The following is a 15,071-nucleotide window of genomic DNA, read 5'->3' as shown; positions in this document are numbered from 1 at the left end:
TGAATATGTATTGGTGACTTATTGTAGTTTTAATTTGTATTTCTCTAAATGGCCAGTGATGTTGAGCATCTTTTCATATTCTTATTCACTTGCACATCTTCTTTTGTAAAGAGTCCAAATAATTTACAATATATTTTAAAATAATATGTTATTTTTTATGTGTCCTTATTGAGTTGTGTGTTTTGTTTTGTTTTTTTAATATTAAGATCTTTTGGATACAAATACTTTTTCAGAAATATGGCTTACAAACTTTCGCCCATGTCTGTGGACTTGTTGCTTTCATTTTCTTAAGTGTGTATTTTCAAAGAACAAAAGTCTCATTTTTATCATGTTTGTTTATCAGTTTTATTCTTTGAACTTTTTGTGGAGTATTATAAATTTTGTTCTAATCCAGTGTCACTTAAATTGTCTTATGTTTTTGTCTCTGAGTTTATAATACAGGTTGGGGTGAAAAGTAGGTTTATAAATGTTCATATGGAAAATAATGCAACAATAAATAATATAGGAATAACTGTGTTCTGCTTACTCATAACTATAAACCTAGTTTTGCCCCAGCCTGTATTAGCTGTAGGTCTATAATAAATTTTGAATTCATTTTTATATATGATATTAGAGGCCCAATGCATGAAGATTCATGCAAGAATAGGCCTTCCTTCCCCTGGCTGGAACTGGCGTCCCTCTGGCACCCAGGATCTGAGCCTTTGTTCTGTCCGTTGCCTTTCGCCTTCATTCCAACTCTGCCATCCTCCTGTAGTTCCCTTCAATCCCCCTTCATCTCCTCTCTCATAGCAGGAATCTGCCCCCCCCCCAATCTTAGTCATGTCAATTTGCATATTCTCTCCTTATTGGCTGTGGGCACCACCATCTTTGTCGCTGAGTGATGGTCAATTTGCATGTTCTGTCTTTATTAGATAGGATGAGTCATTTTGTATCTTTTCATGAGTATCAATATTTCAATCACCATTTCTTAAAAAGACTAATTTTTTTATTGAATTATTCTGTCATCTTTATTGAAAATTAACTGACCATATATACCGTATTTTTCGGACCATAAGATGCACTTTTTTCCCCCCAGAAGTGGGGGGGAAAAGTCCCTGCGTCTTATGGTCCAAATATAGCCTACACATATACTTTTAAAAAAAAGTTTTTTTACTTGCCCGGCTCTGTGTGGTCTCTGTGTGCTTGCCCGGCTCTAAAATGGTTCTAAATGCTGCTGTTTACTTTACAGGGTTGATTACATGTGTTTATGACTGTGATGTTGGGTTTTAATGCACATAAAATATTTTAGGACACTATTTGTTTCAGAATCTTTTTTTCTTAATTTCCCTTCTCTAAAAACTGGTGCGTCTTATGGTCCAGAGCGTCTTATGGTCCGAAAAATACGGTATGTTTATATATTTCTGTTCCAATTCTTTTATTGCTATCTTTACATCAATTCTTTTTTTTTTTAAATATATTTTATTGATTTTGTACAGAGAGGAAGGAAGAGAGATAGAGAGCCAGAAACATCGATGAGAGAGAGTCATCGATCAGCTGCCTCTTGCACACCCCCTACTGGGGATATGCCCGCAACCAAGGTACATGCCCTTGACCGGAATCGAACCCGGGACCCTTCAGTCCCCAAGCCAACGCTCTATCCATTGAGCCAAACCGGTCCCGGCTATCTTTACATCAATTCTTGATTATTCTAGCTTTATCATCTTAAAATTAGGTTATATATATTTCCTCACATTTTGTCTTGCTTTTAAATTTTTTGTGGTTATTTCAGGTCCTTTGTATTTTCATATAAATTTTTAGAATTAGTTTGTCATATTCCATAAAAAAAACACAAAAAAAACACACACATTTTTCTGGGAGTATAATTGTAATTGTATTGACTCTGCCAATTTCAGAAAAATTAATATCTTAACAATATTGGGTATTATGATCCATGAATATGATATATCTGTGTATTTATTTAGGACTTTGATTTCTTTTACCAGTGTTGTCTAGTTTTCAGTGTATAATTCTTGCATATATTTTAAAGTTTGCATATATCTCTAAATATACCATATATTTTATATTAGTACAAATGATATTGTATGTTAGAATATCACTAGGGGCCCGGTGCATGAAATTCATACACTTTGAGGGTGCCTTCATCCCAGCCTGGGCCCTTTTGCAGTCCAGGAGCCCTCAGGGAATGTTTGACTGATGGCTTAGGCCTGCTTCCCACAGTCTGACATCCTTAGAGCTGCCGTGGAGGTGGGAGAGGCTCCCGCCACCTCTGCTGCGCTTGCCAGATGTAAGCCCGTCTTCTATCCCCTGGTGGTCAGTGCACATCATAGCAGCCAGTTGTTCGGCTATTTGGTCTATTTGCATATTAGCCTTTCATTATATAAAATTCTAGCTTTGCTAGTATGAGCTACAAAATGGATGGTGTTGAAAATATTGACCTTCTAATCTTATAATGCTACTAAATGTACTTATTCCTAATAGCTTTAAAAAATCTTTAGGATTTTCTGCTAAGATAATCACATTATCTGCAGATAAAGACAGTTTTACTTACTTTTTTCTAATTGTTCTGCCTTGTGTTAATCTTTTTTACCTTATTGCATTGATTAGGACCTCCAGTGTTGAATAGAAATGGTGAGGAAGGGTAGCCTTGCCTCTTTCTGGTCTTAGAAAGGAAATATTCTGATTTGCACCATTATGTCTGCTGTTAGCTATAGGTTCTCTGTACAAGTCCTTTCTCAAGTTGAGCAAGTTCCATTCTGTTTCTAGTTTGCTGAGAGTTTTTATTTATGAGTGAATGTCAAATTGAGATAATCTTATGCTTTTTCTCTTTTTGTCTGTTACCTGATTTCTAATGAAAATGCTACTTTGACCTTATTGGTTGGCTTTTTCTATGTTGGTGTTAAAACTGTTCTATTTTCATCCAAAGCACATTCTGTGATCTTTAGGATAGAATGACAAATTCTATTTACTGACTAACACAGTATTGGTTAGATTTGTTTTGGAGATTTGGGAAATTGGATTAGATGACTAAATATTATAATAAAAAATAATTTATGTTAACATGCCATGAACATTTTTGTTCTCATATATTTCCAACAATATTAAATGTTTAGTTTGGCTACGAGTTTTTAAAAATTTGTTATGTATATTTATGTAGCTAACTTAGACCATAAACTCCCTGAGGAAAAACTCTATGCCTTGTAAATCATGTAGCATATTCTTGCTTTGATAAGCAACACATTATTAGAGTAATTAGATTTCAGAACTACCTAAAAAGTTTAAATTATATGAAATAGAATTCCATGAGGGGCTTAAATAGATTCTTTTCATTTTCCCTCTTGTAACAATCATGAATTTGAAATTTTTCTCCTGTATAAATTTGCTATGTGCTCATATTGTAGCAAATACCACCTACATAATTACATAAGGTAGCTGTAACTAAATTATTATTTGATATGTAACTATAAATAAATAGCTACAACTGAATCATTAAGCATATTGTTGATACTTTGCATGATTATATTTTATGAAGTATCTTGCCCCATGAGTTGAATTTACATTTATTTACTGTATAAAATGACATAAAAAGTTATAAATTGCTCTGTTAAAGGCAGCAGTGGGACTACTTCTATAATATATGTTTAAAGTGAATATTAGTGAAAGAAAGAAAGTAAAGAAATAGTAAATATCAGGGATGGGTGTTATAATCTATTGGGAAATGTCAGATTTTATAGATTCTGATGACCTGTGATTTTACCAGAAAACTTATTCTCTGGCAATAGTACATCAAAGTGAGACTATAATAGAAGCATTAGAAGGCGTTTGTGGTTTTATGTTGCACATATTGCAAAAACTAGAGGCCTGGTGCATGAAATTTGTACACGGGAGCAATCCCTAGGCCTGGCCAATGATGGAAACTTGAGCATTTGGTGTGGAAGGCCAGCTGACTCCTAGGCCCTGGGCAGCACCTGGGCCCATAGGCCCTGCAGGTGCCTCTCTTCCAGAGCCATGGAGCCCAAGTCCCCATGCAGAGATGCAGGGAGCGCAGCCAGACTCCGCCGGCTGGGGCGCAGCATGAGCCTCTAGACCACCCAGTGGTGCCACACCTGGCAGGCAGTGCGCGCTCTCCCAGCCAGCCTCCCAGACCTGCTCCTGTACAAAACCACGGGGAAACCCGACTGGTCCCTGTGGTTCTGGCAGCTGCAGCCCGGCTCACCCGAAAGAGGCCACGTGGGTGTGGGTCGGGCTCCTCGTGGGCTCCCACACCTGAGCGTGGGGGCTTTCCCGGCATGCAAGCCCTGGTGTCCCCGTCCCAGGGGGGAGGGTGGCAGGGAGAGTGAGAGCAAGCGTTACAGACCCCCTGCATTCTCACCGCACTTCAGTTCCCATCGCCCCTGCTCTCAGGTAGCTGGCAAGAGGTCACAGTATGTCACCAACACCCACAGTGTCCTGTGCTGCCCCCTAGTGGTCAGCACACGTCATAGCAAGTGGTCGAACTCCTGGTCTGTATGTCAAAAGGACTACCCGAAGGTACAATGTGCATATTAGGCTTTCATTATTTAGAATATGTTGTGCATTAGAAAATGGGTTCTTTAACATGTTAAGCACTATGCAAGTCACCAGGGACTGACACTGTACTTTCTGTCTGGAAGACAAAACAGGCTGGGTGCTTACCATGTTAATGATTCAGGGGTCCTCAAACTTTTTAAAGTGGGGGCCAGATCACGGTCCCTCAGAGAGCTGGAGGGCCGGACTATATGAACTACTAATTCCTACTGTAACACCTCGGCTGCGCTCACTGCCCAAAAAACCTGGCGGGCCGGATCAGACTCTTCTGTGGGCCGCATGTGGCCTGCGGGCCGTAGTTTGAAGACAGACGCCTGATACTGTCCTCTATAACTATCAATAGAAGTGTGTATACCTAAAAACAGTGAACAGTGTTTCAGAGCTTTTTGATAAGGACATGTTTAGCTTATAGCTAGCTACTGTCACCTCTTAGTGTAATTAGTGATATTACATATTGTTTGAGAACTCTTTCAGCCCCTAACATTACTCGTAAGCCTGGGAAGATGAGAGGAAGTTACTAGCTTTAAGATTCTGTGGAATCCTGCCTCGGTTTTGGTGTACAGAGAATCAAGTAAATAAGTGACATGAATAGGTTTTACAGTAAACTTCAGTATCTGTTTCAAGTTTAATGCTAAGAAAAGTAAAATTGAGCATTAAAAGTTATATTGTTGTTAATCCTCATCTGAGGGTACTTTCAATTGATTTTATTTAAAGAGAGTTGAAGGGAGGGGGAGAGACAACAGAGAGATAAACATCGATGTGAGAGAGACACATTGATTGGTTGCATTCCGAGTCAGGGCCTTGGACTAGTTTACAACTGAGGTATATGTCCTTGACCAGAATAAAATCTGGAACCCTTCAGTTTATGGGCCAACACTCTACCCACTGAGCAAAACTGGCTAGGGTTATTTGTTGTGTTTTAAAATGTTAGTTTATCTTCTATGATCAGTGCAAAACATAGAGGAAAACTGGGCAAATATCAGGGTGATAAATGTTTTTATTGAACAAGGACCTTTTTGTAACAATAATGTTACATCTGTTATGTGACGTTATAAATATTATTTCTTCATGCATGAGTATATTGAGGTACAAGAATATTTGTTTATTTGAAACCGTTTAGTTTAGCAGAAATTGCTGAGGTGCTGATTTAATGTCTTATTATAAGAAAACTTAGCATTTTAGTATACTTTAATTTTAGAACCCAGAATAGATTTAATGTCTTTTCTAGGTATGTGATTTGTAACTTTTGGATTTTCTCAGCCCCTGCCTGCCATTGTCCAGTTTGTTGTAGATCCCATGACAAAGCTAGTGAGTTAGTGCACTCATATCTAAGTTGGATTGTAGGCCTGGGTAATGACTGAAGGCAAGAGAAAGGTCCCAGACCAAGGTTCTTCGATATATAACTGTCTTTTAAAATTGAGATTTTGTTATATTTTTTTCCCATCATGACACTATATAGTTGTTTAAGCCTTCTTTATTGATTATAAAAGCAGCATATATTTTATAAAGAGGAATGGAGCTAGTATACATCCATATCTCATCACCTATAAATAATATATTATACATTATCTTCTTTAGGTAATAATATTTAAAAAGTAAAATTGTATTAGCATCATTATTGGAAGATGCTCTCTTTTAAATTCTACCTTCTATCAAAATATACCTTATTTTAAGTAGAGTGGGTAAGAAAATAGTAGGATGAGATGTTGGATAACTAAATAGTGTCTGAAATGATACTTCATGAAGAGTCATGAGGAGAAGATGCCCTGTCATATTGCCAAAGAACATACCCCAAAGAGGAAAATAGACACATGACCCTCATGAGCATGTCCATGGAAATAGAAGATTATATAAATAGAGAGTAGTGTTGACCACATTACGTATTATTTGCACATATCACTTACAATTTTTAAAATATATATTGATTCTGGTTGCTTTCTAGTTAGCTTTCTGAATCCAAATGAAAAACAATGTCTTCTCAATAAAGGATTACCACATGCAGATGCCAATTACATGTTTTTAAAGTTCTTCATTCTCAGAATTTAATCAGTAGGATCTTGTCCTCGAACTTCCCAGGTGTGTTTTCCTCTTTTAACAAATGTGCTTGGGGTAGAAACCATCCTGTTTATCTGAATGAGAGCACTTTGGAAAAATTCCTCTGATTCTAAGATAAGTAGATGAAGTGTGTTGCATAAGTCATGTCACAGCCAACAGTTATCACCTGGCACTAGAGCTTGATGAAATTTTAAAACGTTGGCTCCTTGCCTGTAGCGTTCAGTTACAGTTCTATAGAAAGCCTGTTTGTACAGATGAAGCAGTTCTTGGTAATGTAAGATTCATCTCTCAAGTGATAGGGCTTGAGTTTGTTACAGAGTTCTCTACTATGAGCTCCCAAGATATACTCAGTAAGGCCTTGTTTTAATTTTTCATTGCTCTCTTTGGCTCACTTATAAGAAAATGGGAGCAAAACTCAGCTTGGGGGAAAAAAAAAACAAAAAAAAACAACCTTAGAATTTATTTTCAGTCCAGAATCTACCACAGTGCAAGAATATTTTAAATAATATTCCCAGAAGATAGCCAAATTTGAGTTTTCAGATACTGTGTTTGTGGCAATTGACTCTGTCCAACCTAGTCTTCACTTACATTTATATTCAAAACTTCTGCATCCATCTTTACTTATTGGCAGTTCATTCTTTTCTTACAGAATGATAAAGATCTACTCGGCATGTGCAGAAAAAGGGTAATAAATTCTTGCTTTTTGACTCCAGAAGAAACTATAGGTACAGGACTGTATACTTCACATGTTTTCTAAAAATTACAATAAAATTTGCCATTCCCAGATTTAAAAACTTCTCTTTAAGGAATACTATACATTTTTAAAATGTCTGTGGATGTCAAACAGATTCATATCCTTAAAAAAATTCCTTTGTGCCAATTTCCCATCCCTATTATATTTCCTCTCCATAGGTAACTACTCTCATTTTTTATCTGAATCATTTTATTTGTATGTGTCTCTATAAGACATGAGATTTATTTTGTGGGAACACAAATGCTGGATGTGCAGGTATTTTAAGTTTGCTTTACTGGTATTATGCTGTAGACATTTTGTTTGTCCTCAGCATTGTTTTAAAGATCTGTCTATATTTTGGGGCATACACTTTGATTTCTTTTAATGTCTATATAGTATTCTGAAGGGAGCCTTTGCTCCACTTTATTTATCCTATGTGTTGAACTCTCTAGGTTACAAGGCCTTTTGTAACTGATTCCATATTTTCAGGTCTTCTCTTGTACTCCATATATCTTAAATTTCAGCTACATACAGTTAATCAGTCTTGAATGAAAATAATGTACTTTTTATATTGGCATGCTTTTGCACGTAATTGCAATCTTTTAATGGCTACTTACTTTTTTTAAAATTGTCTAAAGCAGTGGTCAGCAAACTGCGGCTCACAAGCTCCATGCAGCCTTCTGGCCTCTTGAGTGTGGCTCTTCCACAAAATGCCATGTGCAGGCACGCACTTACAGTACGATTGAAACTTTGTGGCCTGTGCGCAGAAGTCTGTTTTCGGCTCTCATAAGAAATTTCAATCGTTGTACTGTTGATATTTGGCTCTGTTGACTAATCAGTTTGCCCACCACTGGTCTAAAGTTTTACATATGTTTCCTTTTCCCCCAATTGACAGCCCTCCACCCCCAGCCATTCCCACCCTGGGCAAGCCCCCACCACCTCAATGTCTGTGTCCATTGGTTATGCTAATATGCATGCATATAAGTCTTCTGGTTGCTTTCTACTCTGCCCCCCCTCCCCCCATTTGTCTCTGGATCTATTCTTGTTCATCAGATTATGTTGATCCCACATATGAGTGAGATCATGTGATATTTATCTTTCTCCTACTGGTTTATTTTGCTTAGCATAATGTTCCATCCATGCCGTTGCAAATGGTAAAAGTTCCTTCTTTTTTATAGTGGTGTAGTAGTATTCCATTGTGTAGATGTACCACAGTTTTTTAATCCACTCATCTGCTGATGGGCACTTAGGCTGTTTCCAAATATTAGCTATTGTAAATTGTGCTGCTATGAACTTAGGGGTGCATATATCCTTTCTGATTGGTGTTTCTGGTTTCTTGGGATATGGTCCTAGAAGTAGGATCACTGGGTCAAATGGGAGTTCCATTTTTAACTGTTTGAGGAAACTCCATACTGTTCTTCACAGTGGCTGCACCAGTCTGCATTCCCACCAGCAGTGTATGAGGGTTCCTTTTTCTCCACATCCTCGAATGGCTTCTTACTTTTCAAGAGTCAACGCAGATATAATTTTCTTGAAGAAGACTTCCGGAGCCTTTTCATACTTCAGCTAGTTGCTCTACACTCTGCTCAAGCAGCACCTACGTTTTTCTCTTGGAAATAAAGAAGCCAATATTTTTGCCTAAAACTCAACTTTTTCTCTCAATTCATAGAAGACAGAAAAAACAGAGGTATCTATGTATACTTTCCTCTAGTTCAGAGAATTGCTTGTATTTGGCAAGCAATAAAACATTAATTGAATGGATGAATGACAGCACAAATGATTCTCATATGCAAATAAAGGGTGAACACAAATACAAGAGTGATATTAAAGAGAAGTAGCATACAAGAGTCTGAATCCTAAAATGAACTGAGGCTTGTGAAGAAGCTGAGAACAACCACATGTTATGCTCAGATCATAAAAACTAGAAAAGGTATAAACTACTATTTCAAACAGATGGTGTAATACTGATGTTGAAGTGAAGGCAGAACTATGGAACTCCTGTATTGGTTTCAACTTCAAAAGAAAATGGAAGATGGGAGTGGTTGCATGGGTGGGAAGGAATCATCCAAAGAAATTGTATGCATATATGCATAATCCATGGACACAGACAATAGGGGCAGGGGAAGGCCTGGGGCAGGAGGCAAAGGCGGCTAGAAGGGGTCGATGGGGGAGTAAAGAGGACATATGCAATACTTTCAACAATAAAGACTGAAAGAAAAAAGAAAATGACATTCAAATTCAGTTAAGGAACTAATGTTGATAGCAAGGGAATTAAAGTCCGAGGAAAATGAAGCAGTAATGAGAAAGCACTTTGACTCTTAAGTAGTTAATGCCCTCGGATTAAATAATTTACAGAAATTAGTGGTTTGGTGATCTTTGAGCAATCATGGCCAGCATCAGAGGTGCCAAAAGACAAGATCAAGAAGGTACCGTCTTTTTTTATGTTGTTTTTTGTTTTGTTTTGTTTGTTTGTTTTAAAAAAGGGTAAATGTAGCAGCTCACAATGGTCCGAACTTTGGAACCACTGGCAAAGAAGATCTCTAAAGGAGTTTTAGTAGCTGAATTCCTGGGCGTTTTTGGAGCATTTATTTCGTTTAATAAGATGGACACAAGCAAAGATTTTAGGCAAACAATGAGCAAGAAATTTCCCATCATCTTGGAAGTTTATTACAAATCCATTGAATATTCTGGAATGTATGGAGTCAGAGAGCAAGATCAAGAAAAATGGTTGAACAGCAAATGTTAGAAATTTGGCCACTGATCACGGTTTACCCTATCTTATAGTATCAGGCACGAATAGATTTCCAAAGTTGACATGGATAGATTTTGGAATATTTAAGGAAAAATGTAAATTCTAATTAAGCCAGAGGTTTCTTTGGACTAACAGTGAAGAAATTTATGGAAAGTATGTTTATTATTTATAAATAAAGTTATTTAAAAAAGGGATAAAAGTATAATTCTGCAACTATAAGATTAGTAGGTTTCATTTCTATTTTTGGGACAATTCTTTAATGGGTCCTTAGACAAAAGGGTTCATGAAGATATACCTAGAAAAGAAGTGGTCTCCAGAGTTCATAGGAGTTGACTTAAGAATGTATCATGTTAAACTTATGTAATTTTTTCCATGTAATAAGTTTATTTTGGCAACGCTTTGAATAAAATGTCTTATGATATTATTATGAGATAAATGGTTAAATTAGAGGTTGTTTTATGAAGACACGTAGAATCATAGATGGTTGAAAAAAATTGATGAATGGATTGATGTTAGCTTGGAGAGCTATTTCCAGTGACATGACAGGGTTCTTTCTTTCATTTTTGTCCTATTCATCATTTTTATCATTGACTTGGATTAATCATGCCTATAATGTTTGCATATTAAATAAAGCTGGAAGCGAAAGCTAATAGTTTAGGTGAGGGGATCAGGATTTTCAAAAAACTTAGACATCTGAAATGATGGCTGAATCTATAATGGTCTGTAATAGTGACTAATGTAGAATACTGCATATAGTTTTGTAAAGTTATCACACTAGTCGAGAATCAAATAGACATATTTGAAGAGAAATTCATATGAAGAGGACCTGAAAATTTGTGCTATCACTGTCACTATCATGTTCCAGGTGTAGATTTTTTTTAATACAAGTGCAGTGTTTGGAACAAGGAAGGTGCATTCTTTGTACCGATGAACAAATACCCTTGCATTTATTTATAGCTTCCAGCTTTTAAGAACTGTCTGGGATCTTTGTCATAAAAGGGATATCTCAAAATGTCGGAGTGGTTTCCTTATTAAAACATTTGTGTATATATGTGTAGAGTGAGGCATTGTCATACTAATAGCTATTTTCATATATTTAAAGACTGAAAAAGGAATTAGCCTACTTATGTATTTGTTCAGCTTTTAAAATAAAGTGTCAAGTATCTACTATGGGCTGGAAATTATGCCAGGCATTGGGATTAAAAACAGATAAAATGACCTCATCTTTACCTTTTGTGGCACTGACATTCTGGCAGGAAAGTCAGACATTAATCAAATGATTATGTAAGTGAATGTAAATTATAACTGTGATCACTGCAATGAATTAGAGGCAGATGGCACCCTGAGAGTATATAGTAAATGCACTTGATTTGGATAGTAAGGGTAGGGAAGGTTTGCTTGAGGAAGTGATGCTTACGGTGGGAAAGATAGTACATTTACTAGGTGAAAGGGAGAAGAGGTGGTCCAGGATGAGTGTGCATGGCGGTAAAAAAAGACAGGAGCCTGTCTGGAATGTAGACAGTATTCTCCAACCCTGAAAAGGGAGGGGTTCAGGCCACTCAGTCCGTGAAGACATTGGTTAGAAGTTAATTCTGCATCTAGAATGAAAAGCATTTACTGGCCTGACTTAGAAGACTATCTGATTTAAATTTGGGAAGATGTCTCTGGCTATAGTTTGGGGAGTTGACTGGAGTGAGGGGAGTTGACTATAGTGAAGCCAGAGATGATATGTAAACACCTGAAGAGAGATTGCAGTCAGGTGGACAGAGGGCATTATGCTCCAAGAAATTGTCTTGTCACTAAAGGTAGAATTCAGCTTTGGAGATTAGCTGGGAGAAACTGGAGCAAGCACTATGTTTAGGGGCAGAACACTTGGGTATGAATCCCAGTTTGGGGCACTTAATAGTTTGGTAGCCTTGTGCAAGTAACATTTCTCTGTCTCTGATCTAACTGCACAACTTCTTGTTCTCAGATTTTGTTAGAACTGGATATACATGTAAATGATTTACTAACCGTGGGAAAGTGCTAAGTAAAATGGAAGATTTGAGGAAAAACATGGTCCACAGTGGCCATTATTGGATTGGGTGGACTAGTAATGAAATGGAATTTCTTAAGTGGCTCCTATCTAACTATTTGGATATATAGTTCTGTAAGATTTTTATCATTGTAGTTTCAGATTTGCATTCCTCTTCCCAGTTGTTTTGGAGCATTCGCTGACAGGCATAGTAAAAACATTTACAATGACTATATGCTTTTTACTTCATAGTAGCAGTCAAGTTGCTAGGTACAGTTAAAAATCAGATATATACGTTCTCTTTGTGTGCTCTCAAAACAAGAAGTGGTTTAAAGAAATTTTGTAGCAAAACTTTAAAGCAAAAAATTAGAAACTATAAAAAATTCTCAAGTATATCTTTGGTAAAGTAGTACTTTCATATCTTAGGTTTTATTCAAGTACAGAGTGATACACATACTATTTCTGCTATAGTGTTGCTTGTGTGTATGCGTGAATCCATGCAAATACACAAAAGATCCTGTGAATGGAAATATACCTTTAATTAAAAAACCATGATAACTTCGGAATAAGGGTAAAATTTTTTGTTTACCTACTTTTTTGAGACAGGAAATGAATTTTTCTAATAATTCATAGGAATATGGAATGGTAGCCTATTATTTATTCATATATTTATGGATACAACATTCAATCAGAAAATATTTATTGAGTATGTAACATGTTTACATGCCTTCCTTTAACCAGCATTTTTATTAAAGTTATTTGCATATCTTATCACTAGTCTCAAAAATCTGTGTCTAGGTAAAATATGACATGTCCTTCTGTAGTACAGTAAGGCAAAAGGCAAGGATGCTAATGGAGCCTAAAGTTTTAAATTTATGCAATCTTCTGGCAGAATCCCAAAGACAACTTCAATTGTAGCACTCTGCACATATAATAACGTTTTATATTGTTGTCTTTGAATACTTTGTTGATTTCATGATCCATAAGAATTATTCAGTTCAAAAGATATTACTAATAGTATGTGACTTCTACATGTTCCTTATAATTTGAGATTTTTCTGTGCAGAGAAGGAAATACTGCTTATTTTAGTTATTTAATGCTTTTTCTTTGGGGAACTAGGAAGAATAATTGATGAAAACAAAGTGCACTTTAGGGGTGTTAAAATTTCAAACTTGCTTCTGGATCCAGGGCTGAGTAGACGACTTGTATGAGTGAAAAATCAAATCTTCCCCCAGACTTCTATTATGCTGATAATGACGCTAGTAGATGGGCCAGGTACTATGCTAAGGACTTCCCATATTTTTTAATTTAATATTTTCAAGAACCCTAAGAAGTGTGATGATTATTATTATTTCAGTTTTACAGATGAGGAAGCTGGGATTTAAGGACATTAAATAACTAGTAAATAGACAGGCCCAAGTCACTTTTGATTCTATGACTGCTATTTTGAAATAGCTGATTTGTTACAAAATCAGTTGAATGAAATAATTTTAAACTAATCTCCTAGAGCCATGCTTTTTCCTTTTTGCTATGGTTCTATAACACACAGCGATTCCTGAGTAACGAGGAATGGTGTCTTGTTGCTTTTGTAAAAAGTTTCTAAATAGCTAAGGCGTATGCATAGTAAAAATGATTCGGATAGCCCAAGAGTATATACAGTGCAAATCATGTCTCACTTCTGCTCTATCCTCCTCTTCTCCCACACCTAGGCAACTAATCTATCTAATTTCTGGTTATCCTTCCAGAATAACCATAAGGTCTAAAGAAACAAACTGGAAAAAGCCAGGACTGGCACTGAGTTGACACCTGGATGGGTGGCCAGACAAAACTGGAGCCTGATGTAGATGAGACACTCAATGATGAGAGTGCAGACAGGCCATCACATTAGCCTCTCCCCATTAGGAGTAACAGAATGCCCTCCAAGTCTGCTTGCCTCACTTTATTGATGAGGAAACTGGTTAAAATGGCCCCATGGATAGTTGTATGGAGAGCAGAACTCAAGTGTAGGACTTTGGTTCTCATTTTTCCATTCAAGTGCAGTGTAAGCGGCCTCTGCATTTGAGTGTTGTGAAGAATTATATGCGTGAAGTGATCTGAACTTAATTAGGATTTCCACAGGCAAGCTAGATAGCAAACTTTAGAAAGCCAAAGGCAACAGCAGCCTTAAAAAACAACAAAAACAAACAAAAAACTTAAAATCCATTCTTTCTTTTTCTTTTTCTAAAAAATAGAAACAGATTGACAGAAAGGTTGTGGAGATAGTACGGACTTCCCACACACCTCCCACACAGTTTTCCCTAATGTTAACAGGTTTTACCATTATAAAGTCACCTTTCCCCCACCATCCAGTCTACTCTTCAGAAGGAAATCCCTGTGTGCAGCTCATTCTGGAAGAGTGGGGAATCATGTTCCACATCCTTGAAGGTAGAGTAGCTTCATAAATTGTTTAGAATACTTCTCCATGAGAGATTTGTTTGTCCTCCCCCATTTATTTCTTTAGCTAATCATTTAATTATATAAGTATGGATTCTTAGATATTTATTTTTATACCTTGGGATATAATCCAAAACTACTTTATTTTATTACTCACATTATTCTAAATTGGCCATTGGGATATTTTTAATCCCTCATCATTGTATTTTGTTTTACTTTTTTTTTTCTCTTCTTTTTCTTTTTGAGTACTTCCTTACTTACTGGCACTATAGCGTCACCGTGTATAGTTCTGCTCCACTCTTAGAATCAATCATTTCTTTAAGGAGCCCTGGCTCCTCTTACTGGAAAGTGGTATTAGATACCAAGATCTGAGTGTCAGATGTAATAGCAGCTCTTTTAAAGTTAAATAATGAATTTGCAAAGGAAGTTTAGGCATTGTTTTGGTAATGCTGAATTAGGTCATTGCAATAATTTATTTGTTAATATTGCTGGAATATAAAATTTGCCTGAGTGAGTTGAAT

At 36.5% G+C, this 15,071-nt stretch overlaps 2 protein-coding genes across 5 annotated transcripts in view; both read left to right on the top strand.

Annotated features, from left to right (window-relative positions):
• RFX3 (regulatory factor X3) overlaps positions 1 to 15,071 on the top strand; it is a 269,949-nt gene that overhangs the window by 62,934 nt on the left and 191,944 nt on the right. The window lies entirely within an intron of this gene.
• Positions 9,850 to 10,277, top strand: LOC118716538 (protein CEBPZOS-like). The gene has a single exon (XM_036433935.2). It carries the CDS (start codon positions 9,855 to 9,857, stop codon positions 10,095 to 10,097), a length of 243 nt encoding a protein of 80 aa, XP_036289828.1. The 5' UTR covers positions 9,850 to 9,854; the 3' UTR covers positions 10,098 to 10,277.

The sequence above is a fragment of the Pipistrellus kuhlii genome, unplaced genomic scaffold, assembly GCF_014108245.1.
Source record: "Pipistrellus kuhlii isolate mPipKuh1 unplaced genomic scaffold, mPipKuh1.p scaffold_m20_p_12, whole genome shotgun sequence".
Classification (NCBI taxonomy): Eukaryota; Metazoa; Chordata; class Mammalia; order Chiroptera; family Vespertilionidae; genus Pipistrellus; species Pipistrellus kuhlii.
The sequence above is the reverse complement of the archived record's forward strand: the minus strand, read 5'-3'. Positions and strand labels throughout refer to the sequence as shown.

Bases quoted from the DNA above. Each gene is read 5' to 3' on its own strand.
- LOC118716538 (XM_036433935.2), top strand. From the start codon at position 9,855: ATGGTCCGAACTTTGGAACCACTGGCAAAGAAGATCTCTAAAGGAGTT.